The following is a 26684-nucleotide window of genomic DNA, read 5'->3' on the forward strand; positions in this document are numbered from 1 at the left end:
CGTTCTTATATGTTTGTTAAAGGTGTTCCTTAATCTTTGCTGATTGAAAATGCACGCAAATCACAACCTACATTTTGAACCACATGCAAATAAAGCCAGAGATATTCTTCTTCAACAGCTGCTTGAAAACTTCTATCAGCGATTCGTTTGAAATTCGATTTATCACCCTTTTCCTGGACACATTGTTAAAAGTCCTGCTAAGCAACGTCAAGCAGGCACCAACCTTAACTCTGCTGATAAGTGAAAAGCAAACATGTTTTATTAGCGAAAATAACACGATTCAAGAAGCATCGATGTTGATTTGTGGTTGTGGATTTTGGAGGGAATGGTTGGAGAGAAATTGTTTGCTCACGGAAACAGAGTGACACGTTCCGCATTTTCCAATGCCTGGAGATTGCTTTCAGTGGTTGATTCAGCAACTTCTTCTCGGTAACTGATCCAACCAAGAGTAAGGTGTCGCATCATCGTCTGCTGTTGGAATGTTTTGACGCCACGGAAGCCAAAATTAAATTTCACTGGTTGTACCATCCGTTTACTCTTGCCTTAAACCAAAATAAACTGTTTGGTGAAGTTGTTACGGCACTCCTTGGAAATAGGTTTGGTGTCTTCTTCAGTTGTTTGGACTATGGTAGAACTTTTAACACAACACAAAAACGTGAACAGACACTTTTTATCTATAATATACCTAACATAATTTCATAATACACTCTGTAAAGAAAGGCTGTTAGTTTTCTTTAATCATGGTCACATTGTACGAAAGCATTCTGGTATTGGGTCACCAAGAAGTTTTGATTTTGTAAATAATCCATGACCTTCCTAAATACCTAAGGATGGGTCAGTTAAGAATTGTTTTGTTGTTCTCAATCCCAATTCTTCTATTGAGGAATTTAAAATCCCCTTAGAGAACCAAGTTAAATGAAATTCCGTAACAGAAACAATTATCTCTCGGCTTTGACTCCGAACTCAACACCATAACAAAACGAATGAGTTTCGATGCACAATCTGCAGCATAGACTGATTTATCAACTTGCGGCAGGGCATTTGCAATCTCGATTCTCACGACTCAATTGGGGAATGGAATTGATGCTATCGCAAGTGTTCCACAAGCAGCGCATGATACGAGTGAGAGCATCTTTAGTATCTTTCCGTTCCGGTTAATGAACCTTTCCGCCATCATCTGACGCTGTGCAGAAATGATATACTTTCCGGGTGGAAGTACGTATCGCTTTAATTAAGAGTTTGCGAACAAGTTTCCCATCGTCGGAAATAGTCGCAATGGGACTTGTTTTGGCCTGACGACAGAGCCTGACGAAACGAGTCGAGTGGTAATGAGATCAGCTAATTATCTTTTTTGCATAGACGTAGAGTACTTCGTTTCTCTCTCCAAGGGCCGACTGACCTGCTTTGACTTAAGAGCGTAGCAGGTTTTGGAATCTCGTACCCCTTCAATATGTTGAATGTTGCTGATAAGGCTGATGAATTATCATACGTTTGTATTTGCAATACATACACCAAATTGTGCTCGTGATGTCACATATGTCAAACGTGTGAAGATGTTTTCCTTATCTCTTATGTAAAACATACAGCAAACATACAAGAAACCTCAATCGCCAATCTTAGGCAAATGATTGGGTCTTGTCGCTGGCGTTTGCCATCAAAAGCGTTTCCTCCCATTCACCCTGGTCAAGGTTTTGCAAACGAGTTTATCATTCCTTCTTCATTGAGAAGAGAAAGTATTACAAATTGAGATATAAACTCTGAATTATTGCTTCTGCTCAATCCGGCCATCTAAATTGATAGTTCAAAACACAGGATTACGAATGGCTTTTGATGCTTTTAATCCGAAACAGGAAGTTTTAATAGCATCGGACCTCTCCAGTCACAATCATTCGTTCCACCTACATCCAACAGTCACACAGTCTAATGTACAAATTGGAGACACAAATCCAGACCAATAACGATTCCTGCCCGCTCATTAGTGGTCAAATCATGATGTGTGACGCTATTAAGATTAGTGATATGCTTCCATCGAATGGAACACAAAGTGGAAATCACCTTCAGCTGTAGCCGGTTTTAGTATCAGGATAATTTGCTTGTTTGCCATAAATTGGAACATTTTTCAAACGTGTTTCTTTGTGGGTTAGAAAAAACCTTGGTCATCCATAGAAATGACCACGCGTAGAAGCGTTTGATAATGATTTAAAAAAAAATGGTTTTATCGAAATTCAAGCCAATTTCATTTTTTCCAGATTGATTTGATTGGTTGTAATGAACCATGAAAGCTGGTCACGAGTTGAAGAAAAGACGTAACTTAATTTTGATAACTTTTCCACTCAACCTCCACAATCGCATTATGGTCCAATTAAAAAAAGGATTCGATACAGCATCGAGGGTGCTCGGAAGAATCATCAACGGCTTGAAATAATCGTTCCAAATGGCCTTCATCTCGGGCAATTTGCGTTCGCTTTCATCTTCCGCCCGGGTAATTAACCTGTTCGCACCCGTTTCGATCCCATCAGCGGCAGATGGTTCGCGGAAGGAAACATCAACGCCATTCGGCACTTTAATGTTGCCTAATCGCCGACGGTTGCGTGCTTTCCAAAACTCATCAAAAACTTTCCAGCATTAATTTCAAGTGGCGGTGTGTTCTAGATTGATATTGATCCAATTTAGAAATGACTAGGTAAAACGGCCCGGTTACACGGCCCACTTGCAGAACTCGTTTACAGGGCCCGTTTACAGGGCCCGGTACCAGGGCTCGTTTACCAGGCCCGTTTACATGGCCCGGTTACATGGCCCGGTAACACGGCCCGATTGCAGGGCCCGGTAAACGGCGGTAACACGACCCGTTTACAGGGCCCGGTAACACAGCCCGTTTACAGGGCCCGGTAACACGTCCCGTTTACATGGCCCGGTTACAGGGCCCGGTAAAACGGCCCGGTTACAGGGCCCGGCAACATGGCCCGTTTGCAGAGCCCGGTAACACGGCCCGTTTACATGGCCCGGTTACATTGCCCATTTACAGGACCCGTTTACAGGACCCGTTTACAGAGCCAGGTAACCCGGCCAATTTACAGGACACCGTTACATGGCCTGGTAACACGGCCCGGTAACACGGCCCGTTTTCAGGGTCCGGTAACACGGCCCGTTTTCAGGGCCCGGTAATACGGCCCGTTTGCAGGGCCCGGTTAAAGTCCCGTTTACTGGGCCCAACCTTATGGAAGTAGTTGTATTATTAATTTTATTCTGCGTTGGTTATTTTCTTCTCGTTGCCACCTTTCCCAATAGTAAATGCAATGTTCGATTCGAAATTGTCCTCAAAATCACGAAAACGTTTCATTTCCTTTTGTATGCCCAAAGAAAACGGGAACTATTTTACTACGATGGTGCAAACATTATTACGCATACGGTACATGGGGTACACGGTGGTGCAAACATTTTTACGCATACGGTATTTGGTTTCCCTTAGCAACAGCATAGCGGTTAAGGGGAAATTCCGACGCTGTAAAGGGGAACCTGACGCGTCAGCACAGTGCATCTCATTTTCGCCCTCCCATCGCTCGCTCACTTCTCGCTATTGCTATCTAATGCCAACGTCACCTTTAAGCGCAATTTTAGAGTGGATACTTCCGATGCCTAAGAAAAACAGCTTATAATTTAAAAGAAATTTTTGAGCTAGGAATGAGTTCGTTCCGAATGAATCGAAGCCTATTAACTTGAAGAAAATTGGGAAGACTAGAAACCATCCTCAACAATATTCAAGCGATTTCTCGCAAATATCTTATGGCCTTTTTAATGAAATGACACCTTTCGTCCCTTTTGTTCATCCACAGAAATGCCAACCGAATATTTCGCCAACGAGAGCAAAAAGCTGACCCATTTCCAGCCGGACCTGACGCAGAACACGGTGCCCATCAATTACGAGTATCCCCTGACGGCCGCCCACCACCAGCACCATCAGCACTCGCAGCCCCATCTGACGAACCTCCCGCACCATCATCAGTCTTCTCTGCACCACCAGCACGGTGTCGGCGGGCTGCAGCATCTGCAGAACCAATCCGGCCAGCAACAACCGCCAACCCTTCCGATCGGGGGGCTGAAAACTTCGTCCGTGCCCTTGCCACGCTCCAATTCCGAGCACCACTACGACGTGCCCCATTTGTGCCAGAAGTAAGTAAGCCGCCGGGCAGGCGACCATTACATTTGATCCTTGGGGGAAAAGAAAATCTCCCAAACGCTCCCTTTCCCACCGCAACAAAAGAAGGTCGAAAGGACGTGTGATTAATTTCCCACAATCACCGATAAACGATCCGTTTTCCACGGCCGGGCGGGCGGGACGATGGGGATCGGTTTCAATTTCGTCCCACGCGACGATCCCAGCAATTAATCGGCATGAGATTTCAGTTTCCTACTTTGCACGACAAATACGTTCTAATTACCCCGGGCTGACCTTTTCCTTCCTTTTTCCTTTGACGCCCACGGTGGAGCGTTGGAACGCTACAACAAAAAGTCATCTGAAAGCATTTCGCCATCGTGCCAAAGATTCATTTTCTGAGTGTTAGGGGGTGCTAGGGAATTTTCGATCAATTTGTTGGCGTCTTGCGAAATTTGGTGTCATTATGTTGATTAATTGATCATTTCAATATGAGGCTAGCTACAGGTCGGGGGTAGGGGGGGGGGGGGGGGTTAGGGGGAGTTCTGGAAGAAAAAAAGGAACTTCCAAAAACATCCACTAAAACTTCCTTCGACTATGGGTTTAATCTAGGAGTAAGTTTCAACAGGATTATACTAGCTTAGTAAACATCTGTAAACTCAATAATCGTGTGACTTATCTGGTATTCTATGGCAAGGGAAATCTCAAGGAAATCATCTCCCTTCACTCCTCCCACTGAGGTCTTGTCATGTGAAGATTAATGACGTTGGCACCAGAACAGTCGTACCCGGAAGGCGCCACAATGATTTTGCCGCACCGATGCACAGTTGTCTAATTACTCCGGTGGATCAAAGTGACGGCTTGCGTCACGAGCAACCCCAGGAAGCTTACCACTCCTCCCTGGGGAATGAAGCCGTCGATAGCCGTCGTCAAACGCTGGACACATTATTATTCAATTGAGTGCGCTCCCGAGACGATTGCACAACTTGTTTCGCGTTTACGTTTGATAAACTGCATCCAATTAAACCAGCTGTCGTAATTCATCTCCAACTCAAGAACTCGATCTGCAGTGCGAGTTCCGACAGCACCCTGCCGTAGTCGAGTGTGACACGCGAGACAATAAACAGTAGCCGAATGCAATGGAGTCAGTTGTCTATAGTTCAATCGGACAATCCCTGACCGAGTGCGCTTTGGTTTCGAAATCAATGGGACCGTGAGAAATCCATCTTATCGCCCGGCCCTGCAAGAAACGCACGGACAATTTGCAAAACGCTCACAGCTTAACGTCGGTCGGACCACCTACCCACATCGGGGTAGGTCGATTCGCTCTGCAGGTTCCCGCAGCAGACTTCCCGAATAACTCGGTCACTAATCGTTCTCTGCGTGGCGGCGGCGCAGCGATCTGATTCAATTAATAATAATTTACGGCTGTAATTGCGACATTTGTCATTCGGATGCAGTGCATTAATCTGTCCAACCTACTTTGCAGCTGCACCAGCGGTCCGTAACTGTGACCATCCGCTAAATGTGGCACGAACAACAACTGTATCGTATCGGTTGTGGTCGCCACTTGCAAGCTCAAGGGTTCAAGGGAAAAAGGGCCGACCGGACGGTTTACACAGTTGGACCCGTGCTATCCCTCAGCTGCCCAGCGCATATCAGTCTCGGTTGACGAAGGCGCAGGCGACGATGCGAAAAATAAGTAAGAAATAAAAACAAATTAGCCGTGTATGCCGTAACGCCGTCAGGGTTTGTTGTATCGTTTACCTTCGCCATTGCAAATCGGTCCCTTTGCACCATCGTGTTGCGGTCTCCGTCAAACGCGCGACTTGACCATTACAACCGACCGAAGACCGAAGACAAACCTGGGCGGAAGGACTCCAAAGGACCCGGCGGTAGAAATATCGCAGTAGACATCGCTCTCCCGGCTCGCGGTTGCGAAGAAGTATTGCATGTTAACTTGAATAAATAGATACTTTAATTAGATATACACCGCCCCGACACCAATCGATTCCACGTGCCCGAACCCTTTCGCGGTGAACCTTTCGTGCAGCCTTCGTTCGCCATTAGAAACCACGCGACGCGGGTGAAATAGGCCAAACAACATGCCGGCACACACCGACTCCGGGTGACCCAAAACGACCGGTGACGATGACGACGCCGGTGAAGGTTTTTCCTTCGCTTTCGATTGGGTAATTTGTTTCTTTTTTTTTTTATCTAACAACTTTTTCTCTGACAAGAATAAATGTGTGTAGGCTTACTTAGGGAGCCAAGGGTTGATTTGAATTTAAATTAAAATCACCGATTGTGCACCGCACTGAACCCCGGTTTGAGCCGCGGTGCGCCCACCGGTGTATGTCTTTCGACCTGAACGTTGTGTGTTTGTGAAATTGGCTTCCCTATCGGCCATCCGGATCGAAAAGCGAGCGGCGAGAGCGAAAAGTAATTGCAATTTCGCGGCAACGGATTAATCCGGTTGGTTATTTTGTAATTTCAAGTTTTGTCTTACGAAAACTTTAGAAGGAGGGAGGGAAGAAATCCGCTCGGCAGCGGGACGAAACGGGAAAGATCAAGAGAGATTTCTACTCACATTTTCAAAAGAAATACGTTATTCCCATCTAAACTCATATGAAAGTAGGCAAACGGTGACGACAACTGCTCCTTCCTCTCTAACTTAGAAAGTTGTTTCGTGCGAACCTAGAAATGGGTAACCACACGTCTTTAATAGTTTAATAACTCCCCTCAGGCAGGCGTTCGGCGTAGGATGTAATTGAGGTCACATTAGAATCCGAATGAATCATATCCGTTCTCGTGCGGATATACTGCAGCAAATTTAATTGGACTCATAAAAGAAACTAGTTACGAGCGAAGAACCGTTTCCCTCGTGCGACAAGTGGAATACATCTTGGACCAAAACTAAAACCGAATAAGACGCGAGGCAGCAATATCCCAACCGAATGACATCTCAATTACGATGCCATTGCGGTGTCGTTCGCCACCGAGCTGCGCCGATGAATTGCCCTCGGGAGGTGGAACTGAGGGGAGACTCCAAACAACCAAACTATAAACATAATAAATTAGATGATGTCCCCATCAACACCGACACCGCCGTCATCATCATCATCATCGTTGGCAGCAGTTGCGGTGTTTGCAAGTGCATGTCGACGGCAACGAGCAGAAGAACCGCCGTCCGTCAACACGATGGTCTTTCTTGGCCACTATCTGCCACGTCAAAGCAAATCAACGCCCGTCAACCGCGGGACGGGGAGGAGGAACGAAGTGGTGGCCATTCGCGGAAATTTATAAACCTAATAACAGCCACACACAAAGTGCCGGGTACTGGTAAGACGCGGTACTCCGGGACCATCTACAAAGAGCCGCAGCCAGCAGGAGGATGAGTGATGGTTCTGTAAATAACCACATCCAATTACGCGATCGGTTGGCGCGCGCGCGCATACACTCCCTTACACTTTCCGCGAATGCGTCACCGTCCTGTGGTGATTACTTGCCAGCGAGCGCGTTGGTCTATCACTCTCAATTACCCGGCGAGTTCCGACTCGTAGTGCTACACATCGACGTGAGGCCACGCAAATAAGATCGATGCACTTACGTACATTTGCCCCCGTCTGGTTGATCTCCCAAGATCGGGAGCGGTGCAAGATCGGGAGCGATCCGGAGTTCAAAAACGGGATGCGCCGGTTGGACTAACTAGCTTCGATGTTGCCATAGCTGTCTCGCCCGCTGTCGTTACGCCGACGAAGACGATAAAGCGCTCAGTCCGGCGTAATTACAACGCAACCTGCGATCAAGCCTCGCTTTAGGTAGGCGGACGGGTCTCCTCCGAGCGTTTCCACCCCAAACCAAAGTCCCAGGTTGTACTAATAGAGTAATCACGGCCATCAGTCATCGTGAAGCAACCCGGACTCGGACCTGAAGTGAGAGAGCGAAAGACCGATAAAAAGAAAGATAGGCCCGTAGAGTGCCCGGTACTTCCACATCTGGCTAACGGCAAGAGGAAGTCAAGACGGTCGCATCGGCACTTGCTCCCACCGCCCGAAGAGGGCTTTTATGGCTCATTCATTTTAATCACGCGTCTATTCCCACCGAAACGACCGGTCGGATTCACTGACGACCCGGTGCGACATTCGTTTTGATTACGGCGGAAGTCAAATTTGGGCCCACTTCCATCGGAAGGAGCACGGCCGTTTGCCTGTCTGGCTAATGAACGCAGCCCATTGGAGCGAGTACGCTACGAAAAGACTGGCGCCACGCTATAGGGAGCTGAAGAAGAGGCGGTGTAGCTCCTCCCCGACACGGTCCTCTTTTGATCTGACGTCTCTGACTTCCAAATCCAAATTTGCGTTCGTGGTACGCAATGGGCCGTTTCTCATTTTTCCAAATGTCCCAAATTTGAGCCGCTATCCTAGCAATGGCTGGCTCCATATAAGGCTAATACGCCATCAATGAGGTGCCAAAAATGTGACCATACCTTCTCCTACACCTACATCGGTTCGACGATCGGTGGTTTATTCCTTTTACGGGAAGGTGTGCGAAAAAAAACTGTAAAACACTACCGCACAAACCGCCACGGTGTCCCTCTGAAGACAGCTTGTTCCGCCGAACGGCCGAAATTACCGGCGATTAATCAATAAACTTGGATACCGTCTCCGTTTTGGCAATTAGAGAGAATTGGCACGCATAGTTTTTCCGCTCGTTCCTTCCCTTTTTTCACTATCTCTAACGATCCGAACGCCTTTGATGGCGTAACAGCTTTAAGCTTTGAGGCGCGATCGTAAACGAGCGCCGGAACGTGACGGGCATCAAAGAGTTTAGGTGCTAGGGAGTAGTACTTTTTTTTCTCGTTTATTACCCCTTTGGTCAACAAGATGTGGGAGAGATAGTTCAGCACTATCAAACGTGAGTCCAATGGCAAACTGGATCCGGGCCTGGCGAGGGTGTGGTGTGCGTATGTTCGACGTCATCCCGAACTGCCAATGGACCGGATTCACTTCTCATCACATCTGGCACCTCCAATGACACCTCACTCACCCCGGACACACAAGCACCATCGCATTCCGGCGATAGGTTTTGGTGTCTTAATTTCTGCCTTTATGGCGCGGTCATATTTCACCTTTAATATCCTGCCATTACCAGTTGCAGCAGCGGACCTTTAGCAGACTCGTTAACAGGCGCGAAACACGCTTTAAGGTGGCATTAAAATTATTGATTATCGACGAAGAAATACAACGGCTTTTTGTTTTTCATTTTTCATCCCCTTTTTTGCACGCGCGCGAGAGAAATATGACCCTCGTCCGACACGCAGGCTCCATACGTGTAACAACACCTCCTTCCACGGTGTCACACTCGATTGGAGCCTGATGCGGGGGGATTCAATGGGGCAGGTGAAGAATAAAGGAAGCCACTAAATCACCCACAGAAGGTAAAGTGGTCTCAGATTTCATTTAGATTTCGAACCGCTCAATCGTCCGCCGAAGGTGAAGTTGGCAAGCGATCCTGAACCAGGCTGTAAGGATGGATGGCTGATCTGTTAGGGTGTCGGTAGCCTCACTCGCTCCGAGGAGTTCGATTTCGTAGCGGTTGTGAACTGATTCCACCTTCGTTAGAGCCAAACCGCCGCTTTGGGATTTTATGCAAATTCCGCTTTTGTTTCTCGTTTCATATTCCTACATCGAGACCGGAATGCGCCGGCATGGGGTGATTGGGTCGGGATGTCGGTTTGGATCGCCCACACTTCAACCCTCACGGGGCCACAAGGTTGGACTCTCACGTCCAGATCGTATCAATCCAATTCCGACCTTTCCCTACCATATACCCCTGCTTCCCAATGAAGACCTTCTCTCTTCTTCCAAACCGTGATTCGGTGGTTGAGATTTTCAATTTTTTTCGCCTCACTCCCGAGGTGTCATTTGAACCGCCTCTCGAATAGGCCCTCCAAACCCGGCCCCCCGTCCATCACCCTCCCCTTCGCGGCGCGTGCGAGAACTAATCTATGTCACATAATTCAACAATACTGACACCTCATTACCATTAACTCGTTTGTTTACCGCCATGTTCAACATCATGGTGCTGGCCACCCGCACCACCTACCTATCCGAGCCCGAAAAACCGGGCCCAAAGTGGATGAAGTCGTGTCTGGTCACCTCACCACCGCCGATTGACCGCCGACACTCGGAGTCCGTCCGTTCGGTTCCCTTTTTGTACCTTTTGCGACCATTTTTGACACGAGTTCTAATGCCCCTCCAAGAGCGTGCGGGTTCACGGTGGACGGTAATTTATGGCCCAACCGTGGTCTACCCCAAAAGCCCTGTCCAGTCAGGGGCAGTCAGTGACTCCCTTCGGGTCGACAGCGGGATCGGGATATGGGAAGCAGGATGGCAGCAAAAAGTCGTGCACAACATTCCAATCGGTTGCAGCGGCCCTTAAACCACTGCATCAACACAAATTGCACATTGCCAACCTCGAGCCCAAGCCATGATGGGCTTTTTGGGGGGAGGTTGTACTCCCACTCCGCCGCTTCCCTGGACGAGGGTTCCACTCGCAGACCTGTCAAGCCATAAATGGATTTTATTCGCTTGCGACCCGCGACCGAACTCCTTTCTCATCCCATCGAACTGTTCCTCTCTTCCGCAGCTACATCTATCCGCTGGACAAAGTCAGCATCAATGAATCATACTCCTCGTCCACCTATTCGAAGCGCGTGTGCAGCGTGGAGTCACTGGAAACGTCGACCAACACATGTAAGTTAGGCGCCACCGCCTTTTTTTATTTTCCCTGCCCAGATCGTGATCAATTTGCCAACCTTAAAATGGTTGTTTCAATTTGACGAGTGATTGACGTGCGTTCGATTCCGGTGACTTCAAGTGTGAACCGTCACCGTGGGTGTCACTTTACCCGCTCGCCGACGGACATGTTACACGTTGTGTTACTAACGTTTGCATTTGTTTTTCCTCTCTTGTCTTTTTTTTTTTGTTTGTTGTTCGGACAACAGCGGCCGATTCCGCCTACGATCAGGCACCGATGATCGGCAACCAGGCGACGCCTGCCATCCGCCCGACCACGCTGGTGGAGGAAACCACCGGCGGGACGTTCCGGGGGACCGATGTGACGCAAACCACGCTTACGCCGGCCGGAGCTCTGCTCAAGCTGAACACCTACTCGACGGCGCTGCTCATTCCAGAGGGGGCCATACCGAAGAACCAGCGCCACAGTGTCGTGCTGTCGATCGTGCGGGACGACAAGCATCACATGCCGGTGCCGACGGGACCCCGGACGACGTACCTCAGCCCGGTCGTGTTCTGCGGCCCGGTGGACACGAAGGTGAACAAACCGTTCGTGATGCAGCTACCGCACTGTGCGGAGAACCTCTCCAACTGGAGCTACTCGCTGTATAGTGCGCCGGATAACGTGACGCCGTGGAGCAAGGTGGTGACGATCGGCGAGGAAACGCTCAACACGCCTGCGCTGGTGCAGATCGACAAGCGGTACGCGTACGTGCTGACGGAGTCCTTCGGCAAGTATGTGCTGGTTGGGGAATCGGCGACGGACCTGCAGGAGCGGGTTGCCTGCAAGAAGCTCCGGTTGTTTATCTGCGGCCCCTCGACGGTGCCTGAATTCTCCGACGTCAGCCTCCGGGTGTACATCGTGGAGGACAACCCAGGAGCAGAAGAACGCTGTCGGCAGTGCGAGCAGGAGATCGGCGGACTTGTGCTGGGCCGCAGCTCGATCCTTTACTTCTCTGACGTGGGGCAGGGCCTATGCATCGATATGCAGTGTGTCGGTGGCTGGCGGACGAAGTGTGCCAGCGAAAGGCAAACCATCCCGTTCTCCCACGTATGGAACAGTAACGGAACGGCGCTGCACTGCAGCTTCACCCTCTGCCGAACCGAGCACGACAAGTGCGACTTCAAGATCGAGGTGCAAGCCTCACAGGACCCCACGATGGACACGGGGGTCGCCACGCTCAGCATTTCCTCCTTCGCACCGATGGCTCGCGATGGCCACTGTCAACACTCATCGAGCTCGTTCGAAACGATGACCATCTGCAGCGTCGGCTCGGGCTCGAACGTGCTCAGCACGGATCGCTTCCGCCTTTCGAAGGACGTCAAGCGGAAGCTGTGCAGGTGTCTCGATCCGCCGACCCAGAAGCGCAACGATTGGCGCATGCTGGCGGCCCACCTGAACGTGGACCGGTACCTCACCTACTTCGCCACGCGACCCTCGCCCACCGACCAGATCCTGGACCTGTGGGAGTGCCGCAATCGAGATCTGAACGCCCTCCAGCAGCTGATCGAGATCTGCCGGACGATGGAGCGGCCCGATGCGGTCGCCATCTTGGAGCAGATCCAGCAGCCGGCTCCCTGGCTGTAAGCCGCGGGACGACGGCGTTGGCAGGCGTCAGGACACAAAGCGTCGGAACAAACCAAGCAAAGGCTGCGATATAGGTCAAGTCACTCTTTATAAATATTTATAATTCATTATCTCGCGAGCACAAAAACTACCCGAGGCGTCCGTGCTGCACAACTGACCGACTGGATGACTGACAGGCGAGCCGGTGGTCTCTCCGATCGGCTCCCTCTCTTCGCTTTCGCCTTTCGGTCGTCGGTTCACAATCAAATCAGACAATCTCTCCCGCCCCGAACCAACGTGAATTCTGCACGACTGCTTCCGTGCATCAACTCATCCTTCTCCGAGCCTCCTCCGGGCCTCCACTGGGCTGGTGTCAGTCAGCGGCCGGGCCTGACTGACTGACTGACACCCGGGCACGGATGCGGAGCTTCATCGTGCTGATTGTTGCAATTGTAATCTCGTCCTTGTGATGCGTCCGGTGTCGGTTGGTGCTGGACGTCAATGAAATGCGCTCTGGCATCAAGTTTAAAATCGCGTCAAGCATTGTCGTGCACACGAGGGTACGAAGTAGAAAGCTCGTTCGAAAGGTCAGCGTTGGAGATGGTGAGAAATGGTTAGCCGTCGGGAGCCGTTCGAAAGGATAACAGGATGGGTGGCAGTTGGGATGAAGATTTTCCTTCCGTTTTTGTAATTCAGGCCATCGCTCAGCATTAGATTGTTTTCCCAGCCCCTTCAACTCCCACTCGAGCTGTTTCGAAAACTCACAGTCAAGCATCCTTGTAGCTACAATGTTATAACATAAGTAAGGCGAGAAACAGATGTCACTAGCTCGTTCAGCTTGCTACCGATATGTGTTCACTTATATATCAGTAACCAACGCAATGAAACTACTCCTCCTAAAGCTTATAATCAATCAATCAATCAATCAATCAAACTGCTGGAAACATTTTTTACCACTCGTTTTTTTCGCGTTCCAGTAGTACACGCACAAATAGTCAATCTTTCGCTTTCGAACCCCGTAACCGAACCACAACCGAAGGCCACTTTCCACTCCTCGAAAGTGTACCTTCCCTAACCCTACTCTATTACAATACGCGACCAATCATTCGCTTTACAATGTTTGTGGTGCGATTTTCTTGCAATTACCGATAACATTGTGGCCATTTATACGTAGATTGCCAAGCCATCATTGGGAAGGCTATCATTGGAGTTTGAAAACCGATAGAATGGAAAAATGGAAAAAAAAAACAAATAATCATACACCGAATGGGGGAGGAATGGAAAACCAATAGAATTAATACTTAAGACTGATCGAATTTTTTGTGTAGCGAAGTAATAATGGTAGAAAATTACGCTTACGTCGAACGATACATAGGGCGGAAAGTATAATAATATTACACATTATCCGAACGAAACGGAAGTTGAGGCTCGTTCGAAGTGGTTCGAAACGGTTGGCAGGAGAGAAGCGAACCACGTGGTCGTCGGACGCGTGTGCCATGATTGGAGGCAGCGCAAATACAAATACCAAATTACGATGATTAGGATGGAAATCATGTTCGCCCGCTGCGATAAAGTGCATTCGAGCAACGACGAGCGTGTATGAATATATAAGTGTGGTAGGATGCGAAGTGAATTAAACTATTCCTTTATCTCCCAGTTTGAGTTCAGTACCTTGAATGTAAAATGTAGTTTGTGTAAGGTATCTATTTCTGTCCAACATACACACATCGACGTAGACAAGGATCAGCCAGTTATGGAATCCTTTTGATAAACGGATAAAGCTGTGTCCCTTGAGACATTCGAGTGCGTGCGAACTTTCCCTTATCACCTTTGTAATTAATATTATGTTAAAAAACAACGACGATGAACTATCTGCTTGTTAATTGCTGGTGAAATTTGCACACATGAACGTGATAAAATATTCAAAATATTTTCCTTATTCATCGTTCTCTCATGCCGATTATGCGGTACACAAGGTAACAAACGCTCTGAAATTATTAGTTGTCTAATTTTTAGGATCACTATCGAAGGCACGAGACGAAGCTTCCGTAAAAACTACTACCGAACTTATTCAAATTGCCTTTTTCCTAGGTTATACGATTGTTTCTAAGATTATTTCAAAATAAAACTCCTACACACACATATACGTTGGGAGCCAGGAGAGTTAAACGTACTAATTCCATTGTTTCGATTTTAGAACTAGATAAGCCTCTAGGAGATAGGAGGAAGCAAAGAAAATGTGTTATATGATTAAGTATTTGATTTGCCCTGGTTACAAAAAACAGTAAGAATTGTAAAAAACAACATCCCTACTTTGTATATTGTGAGTTTTCCATGTAAATAGGTTTTTGAGTGTTTCGTTTCTAAGTGGAACGGGCGGAAGGTTGCCTAGATTTATTAATCCTCTGCGACAAAACACTGCCGAAGCTGCCGGATGTGCTGCCTGCCGGGTTTACGGCTGCTGCAAGAATTCAAGTGCCAAGGGAAAATAATTTAACACACTCCACTTTCCCTCCTTCGCTCGTTCGCTGCTCCTTCCCAACGTGAGCAAACAAACAGACGTGCATTTAGCTTAGTTTTTCTCCGGTTCCCAGTTTTTCCCCCTGCCACGCGAAGGCTTTGTTTTTATTTGTCCTTTCACGCTCCCACCCCCCAAGGGGTGAAACGTTGAACAGAAAGGACAGAAACACACACACACACTCACACGCCGAGAGAAGAGAACACCACGTAAGGAAGGACACGTGAGGACACGTTTGTTGGCATTGTTTTGAGCTCAAACATCATATTTTTTATCGTCCCCTGCCAACAGCGCCCGGATGTGCGCAAACGTTTCCGGACGTCGACGTCCTTGGGCGCACACGTGTGCCGGTCGGAAAACCGCCCCTGCCTCGAGTAACCAAACACCGGAGCATCCGCTTCGACGGTGGCAATTAACTCAGCTGGAAACGAAATTAATTGTAAAACCGCACTGCACATTCCCCGGCCGCAACCGCATGCATGCATGCAACAATGAGTAAAACAAAGCATCCCGACAGAAATATGAGCATAAATTGTCAATAAATTGTGGAACGGCATGCAGTCTTCTCCGCAACTCCCACTTTTTCCAGTCGGCGGCTCCAGTTTTTCTCCCGGATGGCAAACGCTAGTTGGCGGGAAGGATATGAATTTTTACTCATTGGCTTTTTTGTGACAATTGCTTTTGTATCAATTGTGTTCACAATAACGTGACCGTTATGGATGGTTTGCATATATTTTTTTTTTATTTTGTTTAACTTGTATGCTCACATTCCTAATCCATATCGATGGGGAGCCATTCGATGCAAGGGTGAAAACCACTCTGGCGATTTATTTTCATCCATTTCGAACTCAAATGCATTCAATTAGCATACCACTTTTCAACAATAGGCGCAACGGCGGAAGGATGTTAATCACTGGCACAACCGTGACAACCATTAGCTAAAAACCGTAGGAAAATTGATCGGCATCGGGGGACTGGTGCCTCCACCGAGCACACCAAGCCAGGATTTATGGCCACTTTTCGATAATCGATGACAGAGGAGAACAATAGTATTTTCAAATTAAATACCATTCGCGAGGCTTCGCAAACAAAAAACCTATTCGGCAATGAACTCTCCAGAAACCGGAACCGGAATAATGGGTAAAGCCAATAGTTTGAACAGCAAAAACAAAAAAAAACAAAATAGAAGCTGATGGTGGATGCTCCTTGCTACCCGGTGCTAAAACGGTCATAAAATAGTGCAAATAAATACGCAACTCCTAAAACCAGCCCCGCATGGGGCAACCGTTTTGCAATTGTTTCAGCAAACAAGCGGAACGTAACGAAATGGCGTTTGGCACACGACGAGCATAATTAAATCGACATCGGCAGTCAACCGGAACTCGTGGTCAAAGCTCAGCGTAAGCGGAATACATTAGCACTGTGTGTTCAAGTGCGTACCGAACATGGCCAATCACCCTTTTTGAAGGAGTTTTTGAAGGGATGTTCCGCATTGTGGCTGGTGCGTTAATGGGGAGAATGTTTAGGCCGTTTTTAATGCTTTTGAAAACAAAACGTGTAGATATACTTGAATACTTGTGTAAGTAGTTTCCGATAGGTGTGTAAACAATAAGGGTCAAAATACTACCGCGATTTATATATATGTATCTAATATACCGCTCGTGGAGGCATATATATATTTGTTATAAAATATAATCCAAAACTATACAAAGTATCTCCGAAGTGTCTTTTTCAAGTGGTTTATAAGTAAAAATCCGAACAAAATATTCGAGAAAATGAGAAGTCCATTTTGTGCGATTGAATAGGGTTTAAAGATTTCCAAAGTATATTATTTAAGTGTTCTACATAGTCTTGCAACAAAAATCGTAATACTTCCACAGCAGTTTCTACACAACCGGCAAGCAGCATGTTAAAATTATTTCAAATATAATTCAAAATCAACCGGTTCATAGTAAAACGGTTCAAAGAAAATATGCATATGTTTCTGAAGGGGTGCGTAGAACCGCAAATGTCAGTTTGACAGAGTGGCGAATTTTATTTACAAACAAAACATCCCGTCTGCTATAATGGCTACTAAAGAGCAGTTAGAATTATCCAGCCTAATAAAATCGGTTCATCAAAGGCTGCGCGATTCGGCCAAAACCTCTGACCCGGAAGCGGTGTGGAAGGAGCACGTCCGTGATGAAGAGCTGTTGAAAAACTACGCGGATGCAATGCATAAGTTGGCCACGTGCTACTGGGACCGTACAATGGAAGTGAGTTGCAAACGGTCCAACAGCAGAATCGAGTGGGTTGTAGCTTCCTGTCGGAGCTACTTCCATGGCGCTACCCCTCTGTTGTATCTGTTCCGTGACAAGGACGATAAAGTTATGCAAGCAATCGATGCACATCACGGACACGATTATCGACCGTATCCGGTGGAGCGGATAAAGCTGCTAGACGTAGGTAGTTGTTACGATCCGTTTGCGGCCTTTCCAGATTTCGATGTCACAGCGATTGATATTGCACCGGCACAATCATCAGTTTGGTACTGCGACTTTCTGGAAGTCGAAATACAATCCATTACTGAACCACTGGTATCCGACGAACCACATTCAATAGAGATATTCCCTTGCGAACATTACGATGCTATTGTGTTTAGTTTGCTGCTAGAGTACTTGCCAACGCCTGACCAACGGATGCGCTGCTGCAAGAAGGCATACGATTTACTGAAGCCGGAGGGAATACTTCTTATCATCACCCCTGATAGCCGACACCAAGGAGCGAATGCAAAGTTGATGAAAAACTGGCGATACACACTCGGGTTGATCGGTTTCACTAGGATTAAAATCGAAAAATTAGAACACGTTACGTGTATGGTATTTCGGAAGTCGATCTTTGCAGAGGTAGGCAAACGGTGGTGTGAAATTCACCACGAAGCATACATGCAGCCCATTTTAAATATTCCACAAGACTTTAATGAAACTAAGTGTGACGATAACGAGGATACCGAAATGATCGGTGTTGTTAGAACAGAAGAAGACGATGCGGACATAAGAGAGGCTTTTAGTGGGCTACCGTTCGTAAATAGTTGAGAAGTTCAATAAATTTTTCATTTTTTTCTAGATAAATTCTCTTGATTTTGAGAATATCACAAGCACAACAGGCTTCTTCTTCTTCGGTTTTGCGAGCTAGATTGTATCCTCCTGTGACAGGTCACCCTTTCACATTCAGAGGCTTACTTGCTCTTTGCTAGCTTTGACAGTAGAGTCATATCGCTTGGTTGTGTATATTGTGTCTGTCTATGTTTATACAAACTATTGGAAAGATTAAGCGCTCGCCCGTTTGAATTGTGCTCTGTTTGAGTAGTGTTCTGAAAAAGGTTTCATGCATCCTGCATTAGATTTTTATGTTATTACTATCCATGAAGTTGATTATTCCTTTTATCGTTTCTCCGGACTTATCCTTCCAGTGTCTTGCCAGTCTATCGAATGTGCAGTATTTGTTATTTGCTCTTTCTGATTCATATTTTTTGCAGTAGAAAATCAGATGTTCCGCTGTTTCTGGGGTTTGGCAGATGGCGCAATTCCCTTCAGGTATGATGTTCATTTTTGCTAGCCAGTAATTTGAAGTATCATGTCCTGCCAAGATACGGTTTGATATTTTGATTTCGTGTGCTGTAAGTGGTAGGCCGTGGTACCATGGCTTGATGTCGAAATCTGGTTGAAATCTTTCGAATTTTTTCCCTTTGTTTGCACAGGTTGTTCTGTACCAGTCTTTGGCTTTTTGTATCATGTGTATTTTGGCGATATGTGTAGCATCCTCGTAGCTGTACTTGTTTGTTATTTTGTTAGGAGCTGTTATTCCTTCTTTGGCTAGTGTGTCTGCCTTTTCATTCCCGGCAATCCCAATATGGCTCGGGATCCATTTTATCTGCGCTTCAATCTGCTCACATTTTTTGAGAATACTGTGGCATCTATCTTGAAGGTATAGTTCCTCTTTGGCATTTAGTAATATTTGGCATGCTGTTTTGCTGTCCGTGTATATGGTTGGTCTCCAGATGTTTTGTGTTATTGCTAGTTCCAGCGATTTTTCTATTGCGATCAATTCGATTGTTGAAATTGGGGCCTCGTTTTCTATGTTGAAAGCGTAGTGTTGGTTTGTTCGATTTGGGCTTTTTATGAAGATTCCAATGCCGCTCCCTTCTGTTGACTTGCTACCATCTGTGTAGATTGTCGTGTGAATTTTTTCTGCGCTGGTTGTTTCTTCCAATATTATTCTTTTCATTAGTTCTTGTTGTAAATGGTCGCCTTTCTTTAATCCTTCTATTTCGTTCCGAATGGGTGTGCTTTTTTCTAAATCATTTAAAACGATCCCGGCTAGGTTGTTAATGATGTTGATGTGCTCTCTGTGTGTGTTGAAGCACAACAGGCAAACGCGAGAATTCGCCGTAGTCGGACACTTTAATTTCAATGTTTACATTGCACCCTTCAGAAACGTGCGCCAACCTCTATTTCGCGGAAAGGAAATTAGAGAACTCTAGTTGTCTCTTTTTCTCCTACACAGTTAATTTTCTTAAAAACCAGAACCGATGGAAAAATGTATTCTAAGACAAATTTGTTTGTCTCAAAAAGACAATTAATTTAAGGGGGTGATTGTAGAATGCGTTAAAAGGAGTAAAAAGTTACACACAAATTAGCAATTCAGTTCAGGAAGTTATGTCTCTTTCTCGCGCAGTCATTTTCTTGTCAATTTTAACCAAGATCGATTTAATGACAGGTCGTCCTTCTGTATGAAGTCATGGAATCCTTTTGGTCGCCATGATTGGCAAAATTAAGTGTGTTGGTCTGCCTCATGCGCAGCCTTCCTCCAAAATATATTCCGAACGCCTCAATTGCTTGCTCTGTTGATGAAACATGCTGATTTTGCTGGTGTATCCCACTTTCCCGGCCACTCGTAGAGGTAAATAAAATTCGAACCAACTGTCAACGAATTTCCCAAAGCTTTTCTCTCGTTACATACTATGCTGCGACCTCTTTTTCATTGATCTTGATTTTAAAAGTTTTTTTCAATGTTGTTTTTAAGCGTCTTGAAGGTGGACGCTTCTTTCCTTCGTAGCTCGTATTTCTTGTCGTAGGATGACGTGTGAAACCTAGGCAAATCAGGCAGGAAATGTGCATTTGCAAATGAAATTCATTCAATGCAGTTAATAAGAAACCTACACTAGTAACTCCGTTGTGGCTATTCTCCAGCATCTTCAAGCTACGCCATCATGGCAGTTTCGCTTGACGGAATCAGCGGAGCATTTTAGTTCCTTCGTACCGTGTGCATACATATCTGTAGAAAAGCTACAGCTGAGCAAAAGTGATTTAGAAATACGTCCCCACAGTTTGTGAATACTCTCATCTGGCTGATATTTTCAACAGAATCCTAGAGACTGACCATAACAAAACAACAAGTTGCTGAAAATGTTGTAATACTACCTCCAGGCAAAGGGAGATTGAGAAAGGAAGAATCTCAGAAGACGAAACGCGCGGAAAGTGAAACAAACAAAAACCGTCCTCGGAGGAGGGAAAGTGTTTTCATTTCGGTGAACGTGAGATCTGGGTTGGAAAATCGAAAACACCAAAGGGAATACAACAAAAAATCACTGTACACACATTCCAACATTCAACTGCACGATGTCTTCACTCTCAGCAAGCGCGGAAAATCTTTCCAGCGATCAGGTAATGCAACGTCGTCCCCCATGATACGCACATACGAAGAGAGTTTATTAGTCGCCATTAAGACGACTTTAATTGAAAGACAAGACGGCCGTCTGTTCCTCGCGTGCCTTCCTCCCGGATGCCTTCCGCCAATGGGTTGATTCATAATGGTTGTTTTTGTTGCTGCGTCAACCATTGCGTAGTGCAGAGCCTGCATGAATCGCCCCATTTGTTTGTACTTTTTCATGTCGGGGTCAATTAATGGAATGTTTTTCATCCCATGTTTCTCTTTCCCCGTTGTACAGAACAACGATGGATCGTCCATGTGCTTGGAGCTGGCATTGGAAGGTGAACGATTGTGCAAATCCGGCGACTGTCGAGCGGGTGTGGCCTTCTTTCAAGCCGCCATCCAGGCCGGCACAGACGACCTCCGAACACTCAGTGCCATCTACAGCCAGCTCGGCAATGCCTACTTCTACCTGGGTGACTACGCGAAAGCGATGCAGTACCACAAGCACGACCTCACGCTGGCCCGCTCCATGAACGACAAGCTGGGCGAAGCCAAATCGTCCGGCAATCTCGGCAACACGCTCAAGGTGATGGGCCGGTTCGACGAGGCGGCTATCTTCTGCCAGCGCCATCTGGCCATCGCACGCGTCCTGCAGGACCGTCTGTCCGAAGGGCGCGCTCTCTACAACCTTGGCAACGTGTACCACGCCAAGGGCAAGCAGCTGGGCCAGAAGGATCCGAGCTCGGACGTGTCGGCCGAGGTGCTCGATTCGCTCCTGAAAGCGGCCGATTTTTATCAGCAAAATTTAAAGCTGATGCGCGAGCTTGGGGACCGTGGAGCGCAGGGACGAGCGTGCGGCAACTTGGGCAATACGTACTATCTGTTGGGCGAGTTTGAGACGGCCATCGAGCATCATCAGGAGCGGCTACGAATAGCGCGCGAGTTCGGTGATAAGGCAGCCGAACGACGGGCGAACAGCAACCTGGGCAATTCTCACATCTTTCTCGGTCAGTTTGAGCAAGCGGCGAATCACTACAAGTAAGTATGGCGCGGGTGCTGTGTACGATTCGCTGGGGATCTCAGTTTTTGCCTTAACAGATTCTATTAGTCTTTAATTTATCGGTTTATGAAGGAACATTATATAAATCTAAAGTGGAGAACTTCTTGGAAGCACTTACCTTACTGCAAACGGGTTTTCATTCAGTTCAGAAAGCAGTTCGAGCAGACGAAGATTAGATTCTTAGTAGTTAATACCGTTGAAATATTTCGCACTTAAATTATAAATTGCATTTGAACTTATATTTTACAGTACCACAATTAACTTATGTTTCTACTTACCAAACACACTTTTCAACCAATTTTATGATGTTCTTTGAATTGTAGTTCAAATTTCGTGTGAGTTCGATGAAGGCACTTTACAATATGAACAGCTTCCACGATTGGAACCCATCTTCAGTCATGCACAGACTACTTGATTTAACATATTTGAGACCAAATACGCACCTTAGATCCACCTGAGGTTGCTAGATTAGGTAGAAAACAATATAGTTCTTCAAAGTGGATTTATTAGCATAAGCGATACTTTGTAAAACTTCATTGAGCCACCCAGCATACAAGTATTGTTGGACAATCGGGTGCGTGATACGTGTAAGCAGAGCAATTTCCGGAGAGGTAGATGTTGCGTGAAAGTAGCAGAACGAACAGCCAGTTATCAGTTGAATTCTAATCCGTTAATGATCTCTCTCTCTCTCTCTCTTTTTTCCCAGGCGTACATTGTCCCTCTCTATCGAGTTGGGCGAACGGGCGGTCGAAGCGCAGGCGTGCTACAGTCTCGGCAACACGTACACGCTCCTGCGCGATTTCCCCACGGCCATCGACTACCACCAGCGGCATCTCGCAATCGCGCAGGAGCTGGGCGATCGCATCGGCGAGGCACGTGCCTGCTGGAGTCTCGGCAATGCCCACTCGTCGATCGGCAATCACGAGAAAGCGCTGCACTACGCCAACTCGCACTATCTGCTGGCGAAGGAGCTGGGCGATATGGTGGGCGAAAATACGGCCCGCATGAACATGTCGGATCTACGCAAAATCCTAGGCCTTCCGGAGCTGCCCCCGTCGGAAGGTGGCGCTCTACCTTCTTCAGGCACCGGGGATGGGTCGACGGAAGTTGAGCCGGGCTCCCAGTATGCAATCCACGGACAGGCACAGTCGGTGGCAGCGGCAAAGGCGGCTTCCCTAGCGGCGGCCAGCAAACAACATCGACTGCGCCGGCAGAGCATGGAACAACTAGACTTAATTAAGGTACGCAGCGGGGCAATTCTTATCGTGCCCGGCTATGCAAATCAAACCCCCTCACCCTCCGCGTCTTGATCACACTAATCAACAGTAAACAATGATAATCGATGAGAACACACACGTTGCAAGTGGAAGTGGAAACTACATTGGTGGGACCTTTTGGGAATGGAAATGAGCTTCCACTCCAATAGCAAGTGGGGTTCAATTTCATTTTCACTGGTTTATTGCGGCAACCTGTTGGACGCGAACGGTTGGCCTGCGTGTTGTTATTCATGTTCAGTTTATTTCCGGAGACTGATGGATAAATTCGTTACGATGGGACAGAAGGCCGTCACCAACCGGGTTTGGGGCTTATCGGGCGCGTAAGATAACAAGCTGTTGCTGTTGCCAAATTCGGATAGTGTTTGCACAAGAAGCTTCATAAAGTGTGAATGGTGGAGGGAGAGTTAGTCAATATGGAACTTTCGCTATCGATAAACGGATGGTACTATGGAGGGAGTTAATTATTTCTTTTTGGTTTTCGTTTTAGCTAACACCGGATGGGAAAAAGTTGGCCCAACACAACCACAGCGTCCAGGAGAACCAATCGACCAATGCGCAGGTACTGCCGCCGGGTGTTGTGCAGCCGACGAAGGTGAAAAAGAACGAAAACAGCTTCAAAAACAACGATGAAGATTTCTTTGACTTATTAACGCGATCGCAGAGCAAGCGTATGGATGATCAGCGTTGCACGCTAAAGGTAAGCGGTTTTGATTTGAATGTTTCAATGTGTTCTCCAGGAATGTTAAATGAAATGTCTCGCTTTTTTCTTCCCAGCTAACGCATGCAGAAAGTGTCGATTCGGCGAGGAAACCATTGACACAACACAACAGCAACCCACCGGCGGGCAAGGAAAATAGGTAATATTGAAGTTTGTATTTCAAAAGAGTGGTTCTAATCAAAGTGATGTTTCTCCTCCCTCCAGGAACGTTCTTTTGGAGATGATCGCACACTTTCAGTCAGAACGAATGGATGAACAACGAGCACTATTGCCCGGGCTGAAGCGAATATCGCTCAACAACGCCAATAACATAAGCCGTCCCACGAACAACAACGAGTCGGGCACGGGCTCGACGACACCGGAAGATGCCGTCTCGATCGGAACCCCACCGGACGATGCATTCCTCGATATGCTGATGAGGTGTCAGGTAAGAATCTAATCGTGCCGGATCTGGATCCAAAATATATTCAATCCACGTCTTGCCGTGTTCATTTTCCAGGGTTCTCGTATCGAGGAGCAACGTTCGGAGCTACCAACACCAAACATTACGCTGGACGCGGAGGCCAGCGATGTCCGGGCCGTCCCACCGGCAACCGTCGCATCGAACAGTGGCGCAACCGTGCCAGATGAGGATTTCTTCTCACTTATCATGCGCCTGCAAGGGGGCCGCATGGAAGATCAACGTGCCACCGTTCCGCTGAACAACAATCTTAATCGTAGCGCCAGCGTAGACCAACAGCAGAGTAATCATAGCAATGGGAATGGGAACGGAAATAATAACAGCTCTAGTGCTGCTACAACGCCAGGCAATGGGCCCAACAGCAACGTGACCAATGGAAACTCACAGAACAATAGTGCCACTGGACCAGCTGCTGGTGGTGGTGGTGGTGTTGGGAAAAGTCTAAAATGATTTTACTCGTTCGATCGCTAGTGATTTTCAGTGATCGTTAGCGATTGGGCATGTTTCTATTCGTCCTAGAGAATGGGAGAAGGGAACAGCAGTGTGCCGATAGTAATATCATTCATGTTTAAAGTTGAGTTACATAATGTTTTCCGCGTTCTCCGCACATAATCTACAGCGTTGTTAGGGAAGTACAAAACAAAAGCTAACCAATAAGAAGATATGGTTATTTTTGAAACAAAAGTTCCATGATTTCATATCAATTCAAGTTAAAAAGCCGAATCGAACTAATATCATTCTTTGTAAAAGTATTAACGTATTTTTGTGCATAGCTAAGCTTCGTAGGACGCGAAAAGGAAAAAAAAAAATATTATAACACATCAAACTATTTGTGCCGCTAAACCATTTTTCTGCATCGTAGATTTGCATAATTTCCATCCCCGTCCATAATCTTGACTCCAGTTTTAATTCAATATACCTTGTATCAACATAATTTATGCATCGAGTAGACCACCAATCTTATTTGTATTTAAATAAACCATTGTAACGGAAACACTTTTTGGACGGTTTTGACTCTTGGTGGTAGCATTTTTAATGGTATAAAATTGGCTGTAAACACTCCACATTCGTTTGCTTAGCTTGAACGGAGCAAAATGGAATGAATCAATAATACATTACGTGTGGGATTTTTTTTAAAGCGAACGCACTTATACAACCATACAGGATTGGATCTAATTGTAACGCGAGCGTAATGTCCCACCCATATGAAGTTAGACTTTTTATCCCATTCGGTCGTCTTAGAATAAACGCGTTCTTCCCAAGGAGTAGTAATACGGTGGTACGGTTTTTCTAATCCCTTTAAGAGATGTTCTATTTTGAGCTATACAATTTATCGGCATGTATTCGACTTAAAATAAAAACGAAAAAAGGTAGCTGTTTTCTGTAAATCCATTCTATTCTGTTCTTTTAGAAACGGTCTTAGATACCGTGCCATGCCATTGCGTAGCCAAGTAAGAAAAGCGTATGTCCGTGATGGAGCAAGGGGCCATATGCTGAAACTCCCCGTAACACGTTTCGTTTGAAATTTTGTGGACCTTTGTATTCGTTCGACGAAGCATTCACTGTAGGGCAGTGGGAGGCCAAGTGATAACCATGAGATAGTAGATACCACATGTCCTAACTCAAGCGCTAGGGTAGTGTAGAGAGGTAGCACGAGAGGAGCTTTTGATAGCACCGCAAGGAAATCAAAACGTTTCTTCCAAACCTTATATTCCTATTGGAAAATAAAAAATACCTTCATTGTAGGAGAGAGCTCGATATATGGAGTTGTTCACAATTCCCAAAAAAAAAATACTAACCCGGCCAAGTATCTCGCTACCTCCGGTATAAGGTGAATAAAATGATACATTATCATTCCCGCTAGCGCTTTAGAGGTTGCGCACGACGGTTCCGGATCGCGGTTCCCTCTGGTAAAAAGCTACATTTCCTTCATTTTCCACTAGGAATAAAATGCGTATACACCGAGACCCTTGAGAAGAGAATCTATATAACAATACTTATCAAAATAATCTCTTGACCGCTCCTTGATGAAGCATATGCAGAAGTGCGCGAAACGACTTGCTTCCAGTCTGCTAATAAATAGGACGTTTGTAAACATACCATTTACATGCACGTCCCAGGCAATATATTGCGTTGGATGAGTAGTGATGCTCTCGAATAATTTGGGCGAATTAGAACCAAGCAAAAACTCCAGCTATTTGTGTTTGTGTACAATGTTTGTGTGATAGTCGATAATGTTTTCAAACTAATATCATTTCTAATATCAATTTTCATCACCTCTCCGTTTGAGGAAAGCATTGCGCAAGGTCCACATTTAAAGTAAACGTAAAGAGTAAAAATGACAAACCCATATCATTCGAGAGAGGAACATTTTATTATAGAAAAAAGAATCCTTGGATAGGAAACCAATTGTTTTCGAAGAACGTTTCGTGTTGTT

The 26684-nt window shown here is 46.4% G+C and overlaps 3 protein-coding genes across 3 annotated transcripts in view; all 3 read left to right on the forward strand.

Annotated features, from left to right (window-relative positions):
- LOC131264055 (netrin receptor unc-5-like) overlaps positions 1-12541 on the forward strand; it is a 58475-nt gene extending 45934 nt beyond the window's left edge. The window contains exons 9-11 of the mRNA XM_058266344.1: positions 3834-4170; positions 10805-10911; positions 11163-12541. Coding sequence (XP_058122327.1) covers positions 3834-4170; positions 10805-10911; positions 11163-12541 — 1823 coding nt within the window. The remainder of the gene's footprint in view (positions 1-3833; positions 4171-10804; positions 10912-11162) is intronic.
- Positions 12542-17035: 4494 nt separating this feature from the next.
- On the forward strand, positions 17036-18142 carry LOC131263443 (S-adenosylmethionine sensor upstream of mTORC1). The gene has a single exon (XM_058265644.1). The coding sequence runs from the start codon at positions 17105-17107 to the stop codon at positions 18110-18112; it is 1008 nt and encodes a 335-aa protein (XP_058121627.1). The 5' UTR covers positions 17036-17104; the 3' UTR covers positions 18113-18142.
- Positions 18143-20120: 1978 nt separating this feature from the next.
- Positions 20121-25515, forward strand: LOC131263163 (G-protein-signaling modulator 2). The gene is made up of 7 exons (XM_058265321.1): positions 20121-20743; positions 21028-21770; positions 22499-23033; positions 23557-23766; positions 23844-23926; positions 23992-24214; positions 24287-25515. The coding sequence occupies exons 1-7, from the start codon at positions 20699-20701 to the stop codon at positions 24695-24697; spliced, it is 2250 nt and encodes a 749-aa protein (XP_058121304.1). The 5' UTR covers positions 20121-20698; the 3' UTR covers positions 24698-25515.
- Positions 25516-26684: the final 1169 nt, after the last annotated feature.

Source organism: Anopheles coustani, chromosome 2 (genome assembly GCF_943734705.1).
Source record: "Anopheles coustani chromosome 2, idAnoCousDA_361_x.2, whole genome shotgun sequence".
Classification (NCBI taxonomy): domain Eukaryota; kingdom Metazoa; phylum Arthropoda; class Insecta; order Diptera; family Culicidae; genus Anopheles; species Anopheles coustani.